General features: G+C 40.4%; 1 protein-coding gene across 14 annotated transcripts in view; it reads right to left on the bottom strand.

Annotated features, from left to right (window-relative positions):
- Positions 1–15,436, bottom strand: part of Rsrc1 (arginine/serine-rich coiled-coil 1) — a 377,040-nt gene that overhangs the window by 360,435 nt on the left and 1,169 nt on the right. For 4 of the 14 annotated variants that reach the window (NM_025822.4, NM_001356277.1, NM_001356279.1 and 1 more), the window contains exons 1-3: positions 12,163–12,307; positions 3,257–3,452; positions 1,379–1,504 (exon numbers count right to left, since the gene is read on the bottom strand). In NM_025822.4, the coding sequence (NP_080098.1) occupies positions 1,379–1,504; positions 3,257–3,450 (320 nt within the window). In that variant the 5' untranslated portion in view covers positions 3,451–3,452; positions 12,163–12,307. Of the gene's footprint in view, positions 1–1,378; positions 1,505–3,256; positions 3,453–11,780; positions 12,031–12,162; positions 12,322–15,436 lie in introns of those variants that run through there. The other 10 variants (XM_006501911.4, XM_006501913.4, XM_017319692.2 and 7 more) reach the window with 9 other exon arrangements.

The raw sequence follows: 15,436 nt of genomic DNA, 5'->3' as shown, positions 1-15,436 counted from the left end.
AACTCAACATTAAAGAGTTGGAAGAATTTTCAAAGCAGAGATGATGGCAAAAAAGGGGAAAAAGTGCTGGGGTTATGGAAAAAACAAAACCAAACCAACCCTAGGAACCCTGGAGCACATACAGAAAACAGCAGCATGTTACACACAGTAGTTTATCTATGTGATAAATAAGGAGCAGAAGTGGACAATGTCAATACAGAAATCTAGAGCAGCTAAACATTGTAGGCTTTACTGCAATTAAGCTTCATATACAATGAGAATTATCTCTTTTATGTCCATTACACTATCATGAACCCCTAGTCAGATCCTAAAACTATACAGAGCTAACAGAGACAAGAAGCAATCTTTAAATCACTGTGTTTATTCTTTCATTTATCCCATTACTCGTCTGTCTAAAAACTCTCAGTGTCTAAGAACTTCTAGATCCTTTTTCTCAATCCCTTCAATACTGTGGTCCTACTCTAGTGATGCCCATTTTCTACCATTGTCCAAATTAGCCAACTCCTCACACTATCCCTACCCTGCCCTGTACGCAAAGCTAGAAATGCAGGAGCGATGCATCACGCATTAGTCTGCTCAGGCTGCCACAGCAAAGTACCACAGTACACACAAGAAGTTTATTGTCTTGAGTTCTTTAGACTGTAAGTTCAAGATCAAAGTGCCAGACAGTTTGGTTCCCTGTGAGAATTGTTTTCTGTCTTATAAATGGCAGCCTTTTCACTACGCCCTCCCATAACACCCTCTGAGCAGAAATGGAAAGATCTCTCTTCCTTCTCTTCTTTTATTAAAGTGTATGTGTCTGTCTATGTATATGCCACATATGTGCATGTATCTCAGTGCTGGGGTTACAGGTGGTTATGAACTACACTTTTAGCTGCTGAGCCATCTCTGCAGCTCCTCACTTCCTCCTCTTAAAGGCCAAGAGCATTATCAGATGGAGAGCCCAAAACAACCTCACTTAAACCTTCATTACTTCTATAAAAGCCTTATCTACAAACAGACAGAACAGGGGTAGAAGTCTTAACAAATTTTGAAAAGACATAAATGTTCAGTCCATACTGAGCACAGCACGTTTGTTCTAAACCTGGATAGTTTGCAACTCCTATTCTTCCCTCTTCAAATACTTCCACCATCATCCAGAGAATGAGAAGCCACAGCCAGAAACAAATACAAGAGACATGAGTGAAGCTACACTCAACAACCCAGCTCCTATAAACCCATGAGATAATGACAGCTAGATGAGCAGGGTCCAATGAGAAAAGAGAGCTGCCATCTGAAGCCAGTCAAAACTGGAGAACCCAGGGAAAAGAAGCTCCTGCTGCTCTGAGCCATGGACCTGGGAGGAGTTTGGACACAGCGTAAGTACTCCTGCACATACCTTCTGGTTCTGCTTTTTGACCGAGACCTTTGAACTCTATAGGGTTTCCCTCGGCCCCTGGAACGACTGCGACTTCTTTTCCTTCTGGAGCCATAAGAAGAGCTGCTGCTTGATCTGCGCCTGCGTCTGAAACAAACCATAATCAAGCATCGCTGCAATCAAAGTTTTAGTTGTAAGTATTAAAAAGAAAACTAAACCTGTCTTATTCTTGTGTTTCATTCTTTCCTCAATGAAAACAGAATAAATAAACCAGGACTCAAAGGGAGGGACCTTATATGAAAGAATTACAGGGATGGAAATGGAGAGGAGCCTGAGGAAAAGGAGGTCCAGAGACAGGCCCAAAGTGGGATCCAGCTCAAGGGGAGGTCCCAAGGCCTGACACTATTACTGAGGCTGTACAGCACTCACAAAAAGGAACCTAGCATGACTGCCCTCTGAAAGACCCAACAAGCAGCTGAAAGAGTCAGATGTGGATATTTGCACCCAACCAATGGACAGAGAAGCAGCTGACCCCTGTTGTTGAATTAGGGAGGCTGAAAGAAGCTGAGGAGAAGAGTGACCTTGTAGGAGGACCAACAGTCTCAATTAATCTGGACCCCTGAGATCTCTCAAACACTGGACCACCAAACAGACAGCATACATCAGCTGATATGAGGCTCCCAACACACATATAGTAGAGGACTTCCTGATCTGTGTTCATTCAGAGATGATGCACCTAACCCTCAAGAGACTGGAGACCCCAGGGAGTTTAGAGGTCAGGTGGGGGGGCAGGCAGCCACATGGAGATGGGGTTCGGTGGGGAGGAGAATGGAATATGGAGTGTAAAAAAAATTAAAACTTAAATAAATAAATAAATAAATAAATAAATAAATGATTATGGATCTCCAACAGCCAGACAGATGACTCACAGATGGACTAGCAACAAGACATTATGGGTCACAGTTGTATCTAATCTTTCCAAATAGCATCAAATAATGCAAGAACAATACCAATTTCTATCTACTTGCCTACATAGAGAGACAAAGGATGGTAAGCCTGCCTGATACAAAGAAAAAGGGGGGAAAAAAAAACCAATGGGGTTGGGAACCTAAGAACCTAACTACTCAAAGAAAATTATTTGATCCAATAAAATTAAAATACAAATCGATGGCTTCTCAAGACCTGCTGTTTAATACAAATGCGCTAGCTGGTCCTGGTGGTGAAGGCAATGAGTGAGCTGGCCCTGGGGGCAGGAGAGCAGGAGAGCTGGCTCTGTGCCTTAGCGGCTTTGCAGCTGGGTGAGCTAGCTCAGGTAATCCATTAGAACTTGCCCTAGGAGCATGGGTGTGGGAGAGCTGGCAGGCTCACTGACTCAGCTACCACTCAGGCCCAGATCCTGGGCTCTGAGTTGGTCCATCCCAACATCTCCCCTATCTATGAACTGTTAGAGAATGTGAAGAGGCTAGTCCTGAAGATCCAAACTACAGGATCTCCAAGACACAGGGCAACAACAGGATGTCCAAAAGGAGTCCTGGGGAGGACCCAATATTGATAGTGTAGCAGAAGTCAGAAGCCTCGAACCAGACCAATGACTCATTGCAGTGAGTATTTGTGAGTGGACAAAAGGGTATACTATGTGACATTGTGACATACTATAACTTCCAGGACAAGATTTTTTGGGTTTTGTTTTTGGTGGGTTCTTTTGTTTGTTTTATTTGTATTCTAATTTTTTACTTGCTTTTGGGAGAAAGGTTGCAAAGGTAGAGGACAGAGACAAAGGGACAGGGAGATAAGTGGGATTAGGGTGCATGACATGAAATTCACAAAGAACCAATAAAAAGTTAAAATAGCAACAACATCAATGCTATCCAGACAATGGAACAAATTATGAGCATTGACCTTCTCTCATAAGAATGCGAGCGAAGCTGGCGGTCTCTAGACCAGGACCTTGAGTCGGACCTCGGCCTCCTCCCGCCCTTCTTGCGGCTGTATGTCCTGCTGTCTGAAGAGCTGCTTGAAGACGAGCGCCTCCGGTGTTTCTTTTTCCTCTTGCTTCTGCTTTCCTCTTCAGTGTCTGAAGACCGGCGTCCCATTTCTGTAAGAGTACAATAAAGAAAATTCCTAACTTAGTAACACAACAAATGAAATTCAAAATACAAAATTTTAAACTTTTTAGGAAAAAAAATAACTATGTTCCTTAAGTTGACTGTAAACTCCTGGATCCAACGGATTTTTCTCCCATGCCTCCAGAGCAGCTAAAACTATTGGCATATACCACCATACCCCCATACCCAGCTACATCTCAAGACTTTTTAAACTAACATGTGCTTGGCTCTTTTTACTAGCCCTGTTTAACACAATCTTCTAGCATATCAGTGTCCTTTTTACACATGCTGACCAACTTAAATTTGCATCAATCCTAAAGAAAGCTCATTATATCAATTTCTGGACAGTTCAAGTTGTTCTCATCATTAACTATATGACATTTTGTTTAGTAATTAACCATCTAGTCCTCCGTTTTTACACTCTCTGAAGATGAAAGGCATTTTAGAGTTATATTTTCCAAGCTGAGTTCTAAATATTTAAAGGTTTTTTTTTGATATTTTATTTATTTTTAGGTATATAAATGTTTGCCTGAACATATGTCTGTTTACCACATGAATCAAGTGCCCATGGAGGCCAAAGACAGTAACAGCTTCCCTGGAACTGGAGTTACAAATGGTTGCGGGCCACCATGTGGGTGCTAGGAATTGAACCCAGGTCCTCTGGAAGATCTATGCTCTAACTGCTGAGCCATCTCTATACACCCTGAGTTCTACAGAAAAAAACTCATCAGGCATTATGGAAGCGTGAGATGAAACAATGCACTACTGTCATCCCACTTGTGAAACTGAGAGAAGCAATGTTAACGGAAGTTCCAAACTTGATGGTTATTGAGCAGTCAACCAGCTCTTTACATACAGCTCGCTTGGTGTGAGTCTTTTAGAAATCATTCAGCAATTTAATTAAAAAAAGAAAAAGTTGATGCTTTTTGGACAGCATAATACTACTTCTAGAAATATATCTGAAATTTTTATTAAAAAAAAAGATAAATGCACGGGCTTGGTATGTAACTTAGTTGGAAAACGGCTTGCTAGCCAGTAAGAAGCAGTAGATTCTCCAGCACTGCATAGTCTCTGAGTGTTGGTGCAAGCCTATGATCCAGCACTCGGGAGGTGGAGGCAGAGAATTACAAGTGTAAGATCCTCCTCAGCTACAGAGATAGAGACCAAGGCTAGCTAGTCTGGGATGCACAATCCTGTCTTGAAAGAGGAAGGAAGGAAGGAAGGAAGGAAGGAAGGAAGGAAGGAAGGAAGGAAGGAAGGAAGGAAGGAAATAAATTATGAAAGCTTTATTACAGCAGCATCATTATTATTGTTGTTATATGTGGAGAAGCTATAAGAAAACATGTACACAGAAATAAAAATTAAAATGAACATGTAGCAATATTACTTGAAAAACAAAAAAAGAGAGTAACTCCTTCTAAGGATTTCCAAATACAAGAATGATTCAGAATGCTTCCCTCTAAAAGAAAACAACAGCTCCTTCTAGACGCAACCACAAGCAGGCATAATAGCATAACTGAATGTGGCTAAGGAGACTCAACCACACCTGAGCAGATACAGTAACAGCACCTGACCCCACTATAAACCCAGTCTCCACCCAGCATCGCAACAGTCAAAACTGCCCTTGTCTGCACGATGGATACTGCATAGAGGGTAGCCCCAAAACAGCCAGTGCCACAGCCCAGGAGCTACACTTTGCTTTCTTTTTCCCTCTTTTGGTTTTTGTTTTTGTTTAGTAAAGACAGGTTCTCACTATGTCACCCCAGGTGGCCTGTAACTCACAATGTAGACCATACTGGCCTGTAACTCTCAAAGGGATCCACAGGCCTCTGCCTCCAAGTGCCAGGATTAAAGGAGGGTTCTACCATTAGCAGCTTCAACTTTGCTTTCAGTACTTTCATCTGAAACATGAATTCCTAAGCCCTCCTCCCCAGAGGTAAGTAACAGTACTAAATTGTAATTGAAATAAATATAGTTTCAAAATAGAAAACGTAACTGAAGACTTTCTACGTAGTTATGTTTCTAATATAAAAAAGAAAAAAACAAAAATAATGTCAGATTTTAATATTTAGGAATTAGCTAATCAGAACCTGTGTTACTATAAGGAAGCCTTGAGTTTTTCATGTGCAATACTTTCTTGATAAAGTACTAGTTAACTTAAAACATCAAAAATAAAAAACAAAGATTAATTCTAAGCAATAATTTAGATCAAATGTCATAACTTCCTTTAGTAATTATTTAAAATAAGTTAAATATGACCATATGCAAAATAATGTATTAAATTACTGATTTGTTTGAGAATTTTTAGATAATCCAGGACCCCTGAGGGGATTTCAGTGTTAATATTTCACCTAGGACAAATTCAAAACATTAAAAATATTTACCTAGAACCAGAGTTAAAGATTTGTAAATAGAATTTCTTTACATTATTTTGTTAGTATTGTATTATGTGTATGATGTGTGTGGCCAGGTAAGCACTTGGTGGACATGAGCACCTCTGGGGAGTTCATTTTCTCCTTTCCCCATGGGTGGTGGGACTCAAAGTCCTCAAATCCTCAAGTCACATGTCCAACACAGTACAATTCTACAGAACTCTGTGAGCCCTTGGGTTTCAAACTTTAAGGAAATCACTAATATCCCTTCGCAAACTTTAAAACTTGAAACCAGCCCTGAAATCAAAATTTGTATGTGTGTGTGTGTGTGTGTGTGTGTGTGTGTGTGCATGTCTATAGAGTACATAGCTATATATAGTCAAATACATATACACACATATATAATGCATTTAAAGGTTTATATGTATGTATGTATTACATCTACATTAAATATCCCTGCATATGTATATTATTTTAAATATAAAAAATAAATACCCAATTGAGTGATGATAATATTTTCTTACTTCTTGGTTCTTTCTTCCTGTCTTTTTCTTTGTTTTGTTTTCACCTTAAGAATTTACATAAACTGGCAAGTGTGGTAGGTAGTATACATTTTTAAAAGACAATCAGGAGGCAGAAGCAGGTAGATACCTGTGAGCCCAGCCTAGTTTGCATAACATGGTTCAGGTCACCAGGGGCGCTGCAGAAGAGCAACTGTGTCTCAAGAGCAAAACAAAAAATGCATTAAGTTTTCTTTTCCACATTTAAACTAAAATGGTTTTTTATTAGGTCTTTTATACTCTCATTCAAAAATACTGAAACGCCAGGATTTTATTTTCTTATTTAAAAAGTTCCAGATATAGTGGCACAAAACCTGTAATCCCAGCATTTGGAAGATAGAGGCAGGAGGATTTCCACAAATTGGAGGCCAGCCAGGACTAACATAAACAAATAAATAAATCTGGAGAACGACTAAAGAAAAAGTAAGTTCACAAGGATGAAGGAGCTAGAAGACATCTCAACAGTGGTGATGCACAGCTGGCTTCAACTCCAGCACATGGGAGGTAGGCAGAGCTCTGGGGGTTCAAGGACACTCTGGTCTACACAGCTGGTTCCAGGACAGCCAGGACTAGACAAACAAACAAAAACAAACAAACAAACAAACATGCAAAAATATCAAGAAAGAGGTGAGGGGAGGGAGAGAGGAAGGGAGGGAAGGAAGGAGGAAACTAGAAGACAACAGGGAACAGCAGACAAGATGAATTGATGACATTTTAGCAAATGAAAAACTGATGGACCCAGAACTACAAAAATTGAATACTAAGCAACTTGCAGATAATTTCAACAAGAAAAAAGCCATCTCATGCAACAAAAATCACAATGAATCAAGAATCTGAACACCAGATACCACACAGGTGCAGCAGGGTATGAAGCCAAGCACACGGAAGTGATTGAATTTCTATACAAGAAATATTGTTCAGTTCCCTTCGCCATGCTCTCTGGCCAGGTGATTAGCCCTCTCCAACCCCAGCAGGGCAGTGGTATATTGAATGGGGAGCACAAGGTCTAAGAGTTCACTTTCAAAAAAAGCAGGGGAGGCCCAGTGATACCAAACTAAAACTGCAGCCAAATGTACATCCTTGGATGGCAATAAGATCTCTATAAAAAGTGAACAGTACCCAACGGTCCCATGAAGAAATGGCAAACTCCCACCCACCCACCCACCCTGTAACACAGGCCACAGCTGACAAGTTCACACAGTAAACGTTTTCTATAAACCTCCTCTCTGTTAAACTTTTAGAAAATACACAGGGCTGGAGAGATGGCTCAGTGGTTAAGAGCACCGACTGCTCTTCTGAAGGTCCTGAGTTCAAATCCCAGCAACCACATGGTGGCTCACAACCATCCGTAATGACATCTGACTCCCTCTTCTGGTGCATCTGAAGACAGCTACAGTGTACTTAAATATAATAATAAATAAATCTTAAAAAAAAAAAAAAAGAAAAGAAAAGAAAATACACAAAAGAGAGCCAAATAGGCAAAGACACCTCCGTGAGGAGGACAAGGAAGACTAGCTCGGTGTTCAGCACACTGCTGGGCTCTGTGAGGCACTGGATGAAGGACGTAGCACAAACAGCAAATCTACACAACAGCCAGAGGTAGAAAACAGAAAAACAAGCAGCTCAGAGTAAAGTGGAAACATACAGAGAAAAATAACAAAAACTTCTAGAACAAAAACTCATTAATACCTTCAGGTAGGTAATGAAAAGATGTCCCAGCACGGAATGGGAAACTGTTCCAAGGACAGGAGAGAGCTTCGTTTAAATAAATGACAGACAAGATAGGGTTGGAAAAGGTCAAACACTCACAGAAGGTGAAAGAAAATGAGACAAATATGAAAAATCTGAAAACTTTAAAATAAAAGGAGAGAGAGAGAAATCCAGGAAATCCAATATCCAACTGATAAAAATGCCGTTACCAAAAAAACAAAAAAAGAAAAAAGAAAAAGAAAAAGAAAAAGAAACAGAAATGAGGGGAAAAAGCATCAAAGGATCTCAAATAAATAAATAAATAAATAAAATGCATTTCTCCCAAGTACCTAGACAGTAAAATTTTTAAAAATAAACACAGACTAGGGTATAACTTAGAAAAAAACCTCAAAGACACTAAAGATGTTACCTAATATACAGAAAGCCCTTTTGAACCCATACAAGAAAAAGCAATAATTATCAGGCACCAAGAATAAAGAGATCTCAATTCCAAAGAGTCACAAAATAAAACAAAGGAAAGCATAATTAAAAGCACAGGTTTTTCAAGTAGCCACAAAGGAAATTCACCTTCCAATTTCCGAAAAACTAATTCCAACTTTAAATCTCTTTCCATTTACCTTACCAAATCAGTGGTCTACAGTGAGATTAGAAAAAAAGATATTTTTTAGAAATGCAAGTTCTCCTAATGACATCTCATGCTCACCCTTCTTCAGGAAGTTTCCAAGCAGTGTACTTTTCCAAGAGGAAAGCAAGACACAGCAAAGTCAACAGAGTCAAATGGTGAGCGGCCTAACACTGAAGATGGGTGACCACCTCAGGATGAGAGCTAACCTAAGTTAAGAGATACATCAGTTATTATGAATATTGTGGATATTATGAAGGCAGTCCTTGCCTTCCAAGGTATTAAATTCTAGTGTATCAACAGCTCCCAAAAGAGAGCCCAAGGACCCTTAGAGTCAGGAAATCCAAGAAGTAAAATTATTTTCATTATAACATACAAACATTACCTTTTTTGATGCTCTGAATTTTTGCAGGAATCAAAGCATAAGCAAACTATACTAGGGTCATTACATTCTTTCCTGGTCCCCACCCACTTTACATCCCCCTGGAGTCTCAGTGACATTCTTGATAGGGCCAAGAATCTTGCTAAGTGGTAGGAAACTTGCCCAGCTCCTATAAAGCCAAGGTTCAATCCCCAGTCTACCAACAGCACCAGCAGACAGACTACGCGCACGCGTGCACACACATACACACACACACACACACACTCAAAATGTCCTTGGCAATGAAATGAAAATTATGAGATTCATTAAATTTCAATAAATACAATATCTATTATACAGTGAAGAGTGCTGGTTGTCCTAAAAACCTGTGTGACTGAGTTGCAAGCAGCTGCTCTTATTGTAAAACATGCTTCTTACTGTAAGACTGCCAACAGATGATCATTTGGCAGCCTTTTTCCCAGACTAAGTAAATATAGCCTTTTACAGCAAGGAAAATTAACGGTATTTGTCACCAATTATAAAATGCAGCTCTTCACGGAAAGATCTGAATTTTGGACAGTTTGTATCTGCCTAGTACTCAGATTTCCTTTTTTCTAGGATCAGAGGCAATATTAATAAAAGTGAATGCTTGATATACAATAAAAGATGCCAACATTTGACAGACACATCTAACTCAGTGAACCAGCATTTTCCAATTGCCAAGGCATATCCTTAATAAGGATAAAACAAGCAGTTATTATGTTTCAGAAGGGCAATTAGTTTAAGAGAACAAAGGTTCACAGAGGACATGGCAGTTTATAAGTACTTCAGCATAGTGTTTCATTAAATAATGAAAACAGAATCTTTGATCCTGGGTACATGCCCCCTCCTCAATAAAAGGTAGAAAAGTAAAATGGCCGAGTGTGGTGGCACATGCCTACAATCTCATCAGGCTACACAGCAAGTTCAAGATCACCCTTGGGCTGCCAGAGACACTGGAAAAAACAAAACAAAACAAAACAAAAAGTAAAACTAGGGTGAACACTATTTAACATACTATGGAATCCAGAAACAGAGAACCATCCAAAGGAATTGTAAGAACAGAGGCAAAAATTCAGATATAACAAGGCAAAATTCAAAAGAAAAAGAATTCTGTCAAAACACCACTGTTAAGACTGACATATGATGAACTCAGACGCTATGACACATGTACAGGGCCCACACAGGTCCAAACCAGAAAGGATACCAGCATCGAGGTTGGAGTGCTCCAGAAGCGCTCCCATCCCCAACAAGAAGTCATCTCCAATCAACAATTGCTGGAAAAGGAACAATTAGTTCCCAAGGGTACACAAACCACACTTAAGGGCAGGCTCCATCTCCTGCAGTAGATGGCCAACATAAAACAAACACAGAGATCTTTTTGGAAACTTTTTTTTTTTTTTCTCATATTGCTTTGTTTGGTCATTTTTGTAAACCATACCGATCTTTTGCTTGTATATTATGGTTTGTGTGTGTGTACACATTTCTCATGCTTTCTTAGTTTCCTTTTTCTTTATTTGTTAGTTTGGGAGATGAGGGAAAACCATCATCAGAATATATTGTATACAGCCGGGCGTGGTGGCACACGCCTTTGATCCCAGCACTCGGGAGGCAGAGGCAGGAGGATTTCTGAGTTCGAGGCCAGCCTGGTCTACAGAGTGAGTCCAGGACAGCCAGGGCTATACAGAGAAACCCTGTCTGGAAAAACAAAGAACAAAAAACAGAATGTATCGTATACAAATAACATTATTTTCAATTAGAAAAAAAACTACTGTTGCAACAACGTTCTGTAGATTATTTAGTGTCTCTTTTTAAACTAACAAATCACAGGACTTCCTTCCCATATTCTGGGAGTGAAACCAGAAGAAAGTTATCTGTAAATGCACTACAACAACCCTATGACAACCAATTCACATCACAACTCTCCACGCTGAATATGTAGAGACTGGGTCATCGAGGCCAATTAACAGACAAGTGCCAGCTGCCTTTGTCTTTTTCAGCTTCAGACATTTTTAGCCTTCTTATTGAACATACAGTCATAAAGTGCTACCACTTAGCAAGAAATCTCCTTTGTCTGCAAAGAAAGTGAATATTCATAAACTCTAAGACTGGAGAAGCTCTCAAAGGAGAGCTGCTTTCCCCACATGGTTGTACCTGTCACATCTGCTCCACTCCTTAAAACCTGAAAACTCTACGTAGCTACTTCACTGGGAGCTTTTACATCTAAGTTCAAAGATGACAACTCGAATACCTTCATATGCCAGCACATGATGTGTGAATTTATTTAACAACCTAGTACTTAGTAGGGACAAAACTGGGCTGCTGGCAAATCTAGAGCTTTCCCCCCCCCCTCAATAAACATTTTAAATACAACTCAGAAATTACATTAATAATAACCTAAAATCGAGGGCAGACAACATCCATTGTAACTCCTGAGAAAGGTGAATGAGTTCAGGAGTTAACTATCTGGTCACATGACCAAAAGTCTAGAAGGTAAATTCACAGACTGTTTAAAGTGATGTGTGTATATGTCAAGACAGGAAGGGTCTGTCTAACCATGTATTCTCTCTCCAGCCAACAAGCATCCGATAGACAGGAGAAGGGGTGGGGATTCCGTGCACACTTAGCCACAGCCTCCCCCTCGCTCCGACTACCTGGAGGAGGTGAGAGTGAACCTGGCTAAAAAGGAAGGACAACTGGGAATCCGAGGAACGGCGATCGAGGACCCGCGGGACCCGCGGACTGGGGGCTACCTCTCCACATCAACTCCACACTGTAGGCCAAGCCTGGGGCCTGCGGCCGCTCGCCACCCGCGACCACTCCGGCGACCCCCTCGCCCAGAGCCAGCAGGCTGGGACCCTGCAAGGTGCGGGGCGCATGCGCACGGCTACAAACCGCACGCCGCGGGCCCAGGCCCAACCCTCGGCGAGCTCCTGGCCACAGACTGCGCCAGGCCCCACGCCGCCTCCCGCAGAGCTGGGCCTCGCTACGCCTCCTTCGCGGGCGCCGCCCCCAAGCTCTGGACGCCGGCATCACCTGGCTCGACCTTCGGGTTCGCACCTCCCGACGTGGGGACCTGGAACCCCCTCTTCTAACCACGGCGCCACCGGCGTCCTCAGAACTTGCTTCAATTTAAGCTCAGCGCCTTCCTGGTTCCAGCACCAGGCAGCTTCAGCCGAGCTGTCGAGTGCGTCGATGCAGGCTGCTGGACCATTAGGAATGCCGAGCGAGTGGATTGTCATGCCGCCAATTTTTTGTTTAATGTTTGTTTTGCGTGTTTGCATAATTGGATTTTCTTATTCTCCAAAAGCAATAAAGGTGGTACTATGGGATGTTACTGCCTTAGTATTCGCCGTTATCGTCACAGATAATCAGCAAACATCTACATCGTAAGAAGTTATGTTTAAGACATCCGCGTAGAGCAAAATTGGTTAGTTCCTGTTGAGCGAGGTGGAAATTCGCCCAACAATAATAAATCATGGGAGTGTGTCTGCATAGAGTCGTGTGTGATTAAACTGTAATGATTTATTTGCAAAAAAATACATTAAAATCGGTGGGTTTTTTTTTTTTTTCCTGCCATGAAGGTGAAGGCATTCACGGATTGGAAGCAATTAGTTTCTCCTATTAAAGAAACTGTTAGATAGGAGGAAGAAATCTGCCCGATAGGAGAAGGTTCCTCTAGAAGAGAAAGTAAATGGGTAGATTTATAAGAAAGAAAGAAAGAAAGAAAGAAAGAAAGAAAGAAGCTTCTATTACCGAAATTAAAGAAACGTGGCATTTTCTGTAATATACAATATTTTCCTTGTATGACTTTTCTTTCATGATTTAGTATAAGGAAACAAAAATGAGGAGATATATAAAATATTAACTTGGATTCAGGCCTACTGTTAGCTAGATACTAAGGTTCAGATTTCCACAGAGATTTGAGATGGAACTCACTTCCAGTATAGGTTTATTCCTGGAAAGTAACTGGACCTTAACTAGCCAGTTTTGAGGGACTCTTTTAAAACAAAACCACAACACTACATGTTTGTTTTAAATAATTCAAAAACTGGGGGAACTCTTGGGGGGGGGGGGTCCTGATTATTTTTGTATCTGTCCATAGGCTGTCTCCTGAGTTTTAAAGTCAATGTTCCTTTCAAAACTTTGACAAAGTAAAATAAAATAAAATAAAATAAAATAAAGGCTTTGAAATGTCTTTTCTCAGGAAAATATTTGCTGTTTGGTGAAACATCATACTTCATAGCTTTTATTAATACAATTTCCAAACTTTTAATTTCTTAAAACTGAAACTTCCTAAAAGAGGGACTATTGGGGATGGCGAGGAAGGGAATGGGGGGGGGGATATAAGAGGCTAACAGAAGAGGTGTATGTTTCCATATGTGAAAAGTTCATAAAGAAAACCATACAATTATATGCTAATAAAAATTTTAAATTAAACTTCCTTTACACAAATGGGAGTCAGACACTGGAGATTTATCATTGCTTCATCTACCACCCCTATAGTTAGAATGAGTCAAGAAGATGAAATAATAGAGAAATCTATTGGTTCAAATTACAGGATAGTCATGCCTGATCTTTCTCTGGTTACCTTTAAAGTGGTCATCCTTCTAGTACAGAAGATGGCATAAGCGTTTGTATTTAAGTCCTGTGGTTAAAAGGATGAAGAAGCGTCTGGGGGTCTCCTGATCTCTTACCAGGCTTCTAGCAGGGGCTATTTGGGAGGTGTTTACGAATATGTATTTCGTCATAGAGGTTGAAAGCTACTGAAACACCATGTCAACTTAGTGGATCCCATTACTAAATGATCTTTTTTAAACAGTTTCACAAAAGAGTAAAATTCTGTGATTATTCTCCGGAATTACAGTGTTACAGATAGCAGACCGATGCTCAATGTGACATTGCTCCTAAATTCATAGAAGTTAGGAAGCAGTAAGGTTTTGAGTCTTGTGAAATAATAAAAGCAAGAGTTCATGTACTTCAATAATACCTAAATGTTTAATGCAATCGCTGTTAACCATGTAAAGGTATGCCTTTGTCCTAAAAGCAGGGTGGGAAATGTTTCTAGAAGGAAGGATAATGTCAAAGAAAAAGTAAAGCAACATTTCTAATAAGCTTTATTTTCATGTCCTTTAAATGTGCAATGTAGTTAGTATTACAAGAAGTTATGGAACGTCTTAAATTACACTTAAATTCTCGACTGAGAATACATTATGTACCACAATTCTGTGTTCTCTTTACCAATGTTTTAGGTTGTTTGGGTAGAACTTCTGAAATTATTGGCTAAGTGTGTTTTGTTGTTCTAATCAATAAGTAGAAGATATACATATTAATGGCCTGTAACTGCTTTCATTTTTACTGAGTACTGGATCCAAGAGAACGAAAACATTATCTTTTAACATCAAACAAAACTCATTAATATTCAGTATACTGAAAATGCCCCCCCAAACTGCCACTTAAAGAGGTATATTTGTTTACATATTCAAGTAAATGTAACATTTCATATGTAAACATTCTTTTGTGTGAGCAAATAAGTATTTGCATAGCTACAAATCACACAGCAAGCCGTGGCTTAGAGGAGACAGTCATGTCCCCCCCCCCCATATAATTAAGAGTTTTTATAAAATAATTGTCAAATATACAGTTTTTAAGTTATAAATCAGAAAGAGAGTTGTTTTCCCCCCTCCAAAGAGTGAGTCTTTTTTTCACAGTCCACGGTAAACAAAAATTAGTCGAGCGACAAGCAACATCGGTAATTTTTTCCGCAGAACTCAAAAAGTAGTCATCTTTTGTTTTTCAGAATTAGGAAATCGAACTAGAATGCCCCCCAAGATGCTAAATAATTAAGGGCAGGGTGCAGGGAGTTGTTAGGAAAAGGAGTAAGAACCCTTAGACCTCATAGAGAAAATCGAAATGGAACTGCGCCTGACCGGGCTGTAAGAAAATACCTTAAGACCGAATCTGGCAGAGAACAGCTGCTCAGGAAACAAGTTAAATCGACCAACCCCTTCTAGCGGGATGTGTCTTTATGGGAGTCAGCTTTGACTCCAAAGTAGTAGAGTGAATTACAGGGACCAGTACTCAGTGAGGCTGGCTGCGCGTTCGGAAGATCCTAAAAGGAGGTGAAGCCTTCCGAGGTGCTGCAATGAAGCCCCATTCGCAGCAGGCGCGTGAAGACCGGATGCACCGCTGTGCAGCTGCAGCGGCTTGGAGCAAGAAAGGGTGCAGGAACGGAATACTGGAATGGTTGCTAGGCCTATTAACCATAGAGAGCCCGATACTGGGCCAGAGACCAGGGGTCATCATTGTA

Source organism: Mus musculus, chromosome 3 (assembly GCF_000001635.26).
Source record: "Mus musculus strain C57BL/6J chromosome 3, GRCm38.p6 C57BL/6J".
NCBI lineage: Eukaryota > Metazoa > Chordata > Mammalia > Rodentia > Muridae > Mus > Mus musculus.
Note: the sequence above shows the minus strand (reverse complement) of the source record. Positions and strands in the feature narration are given on the sequence as shown.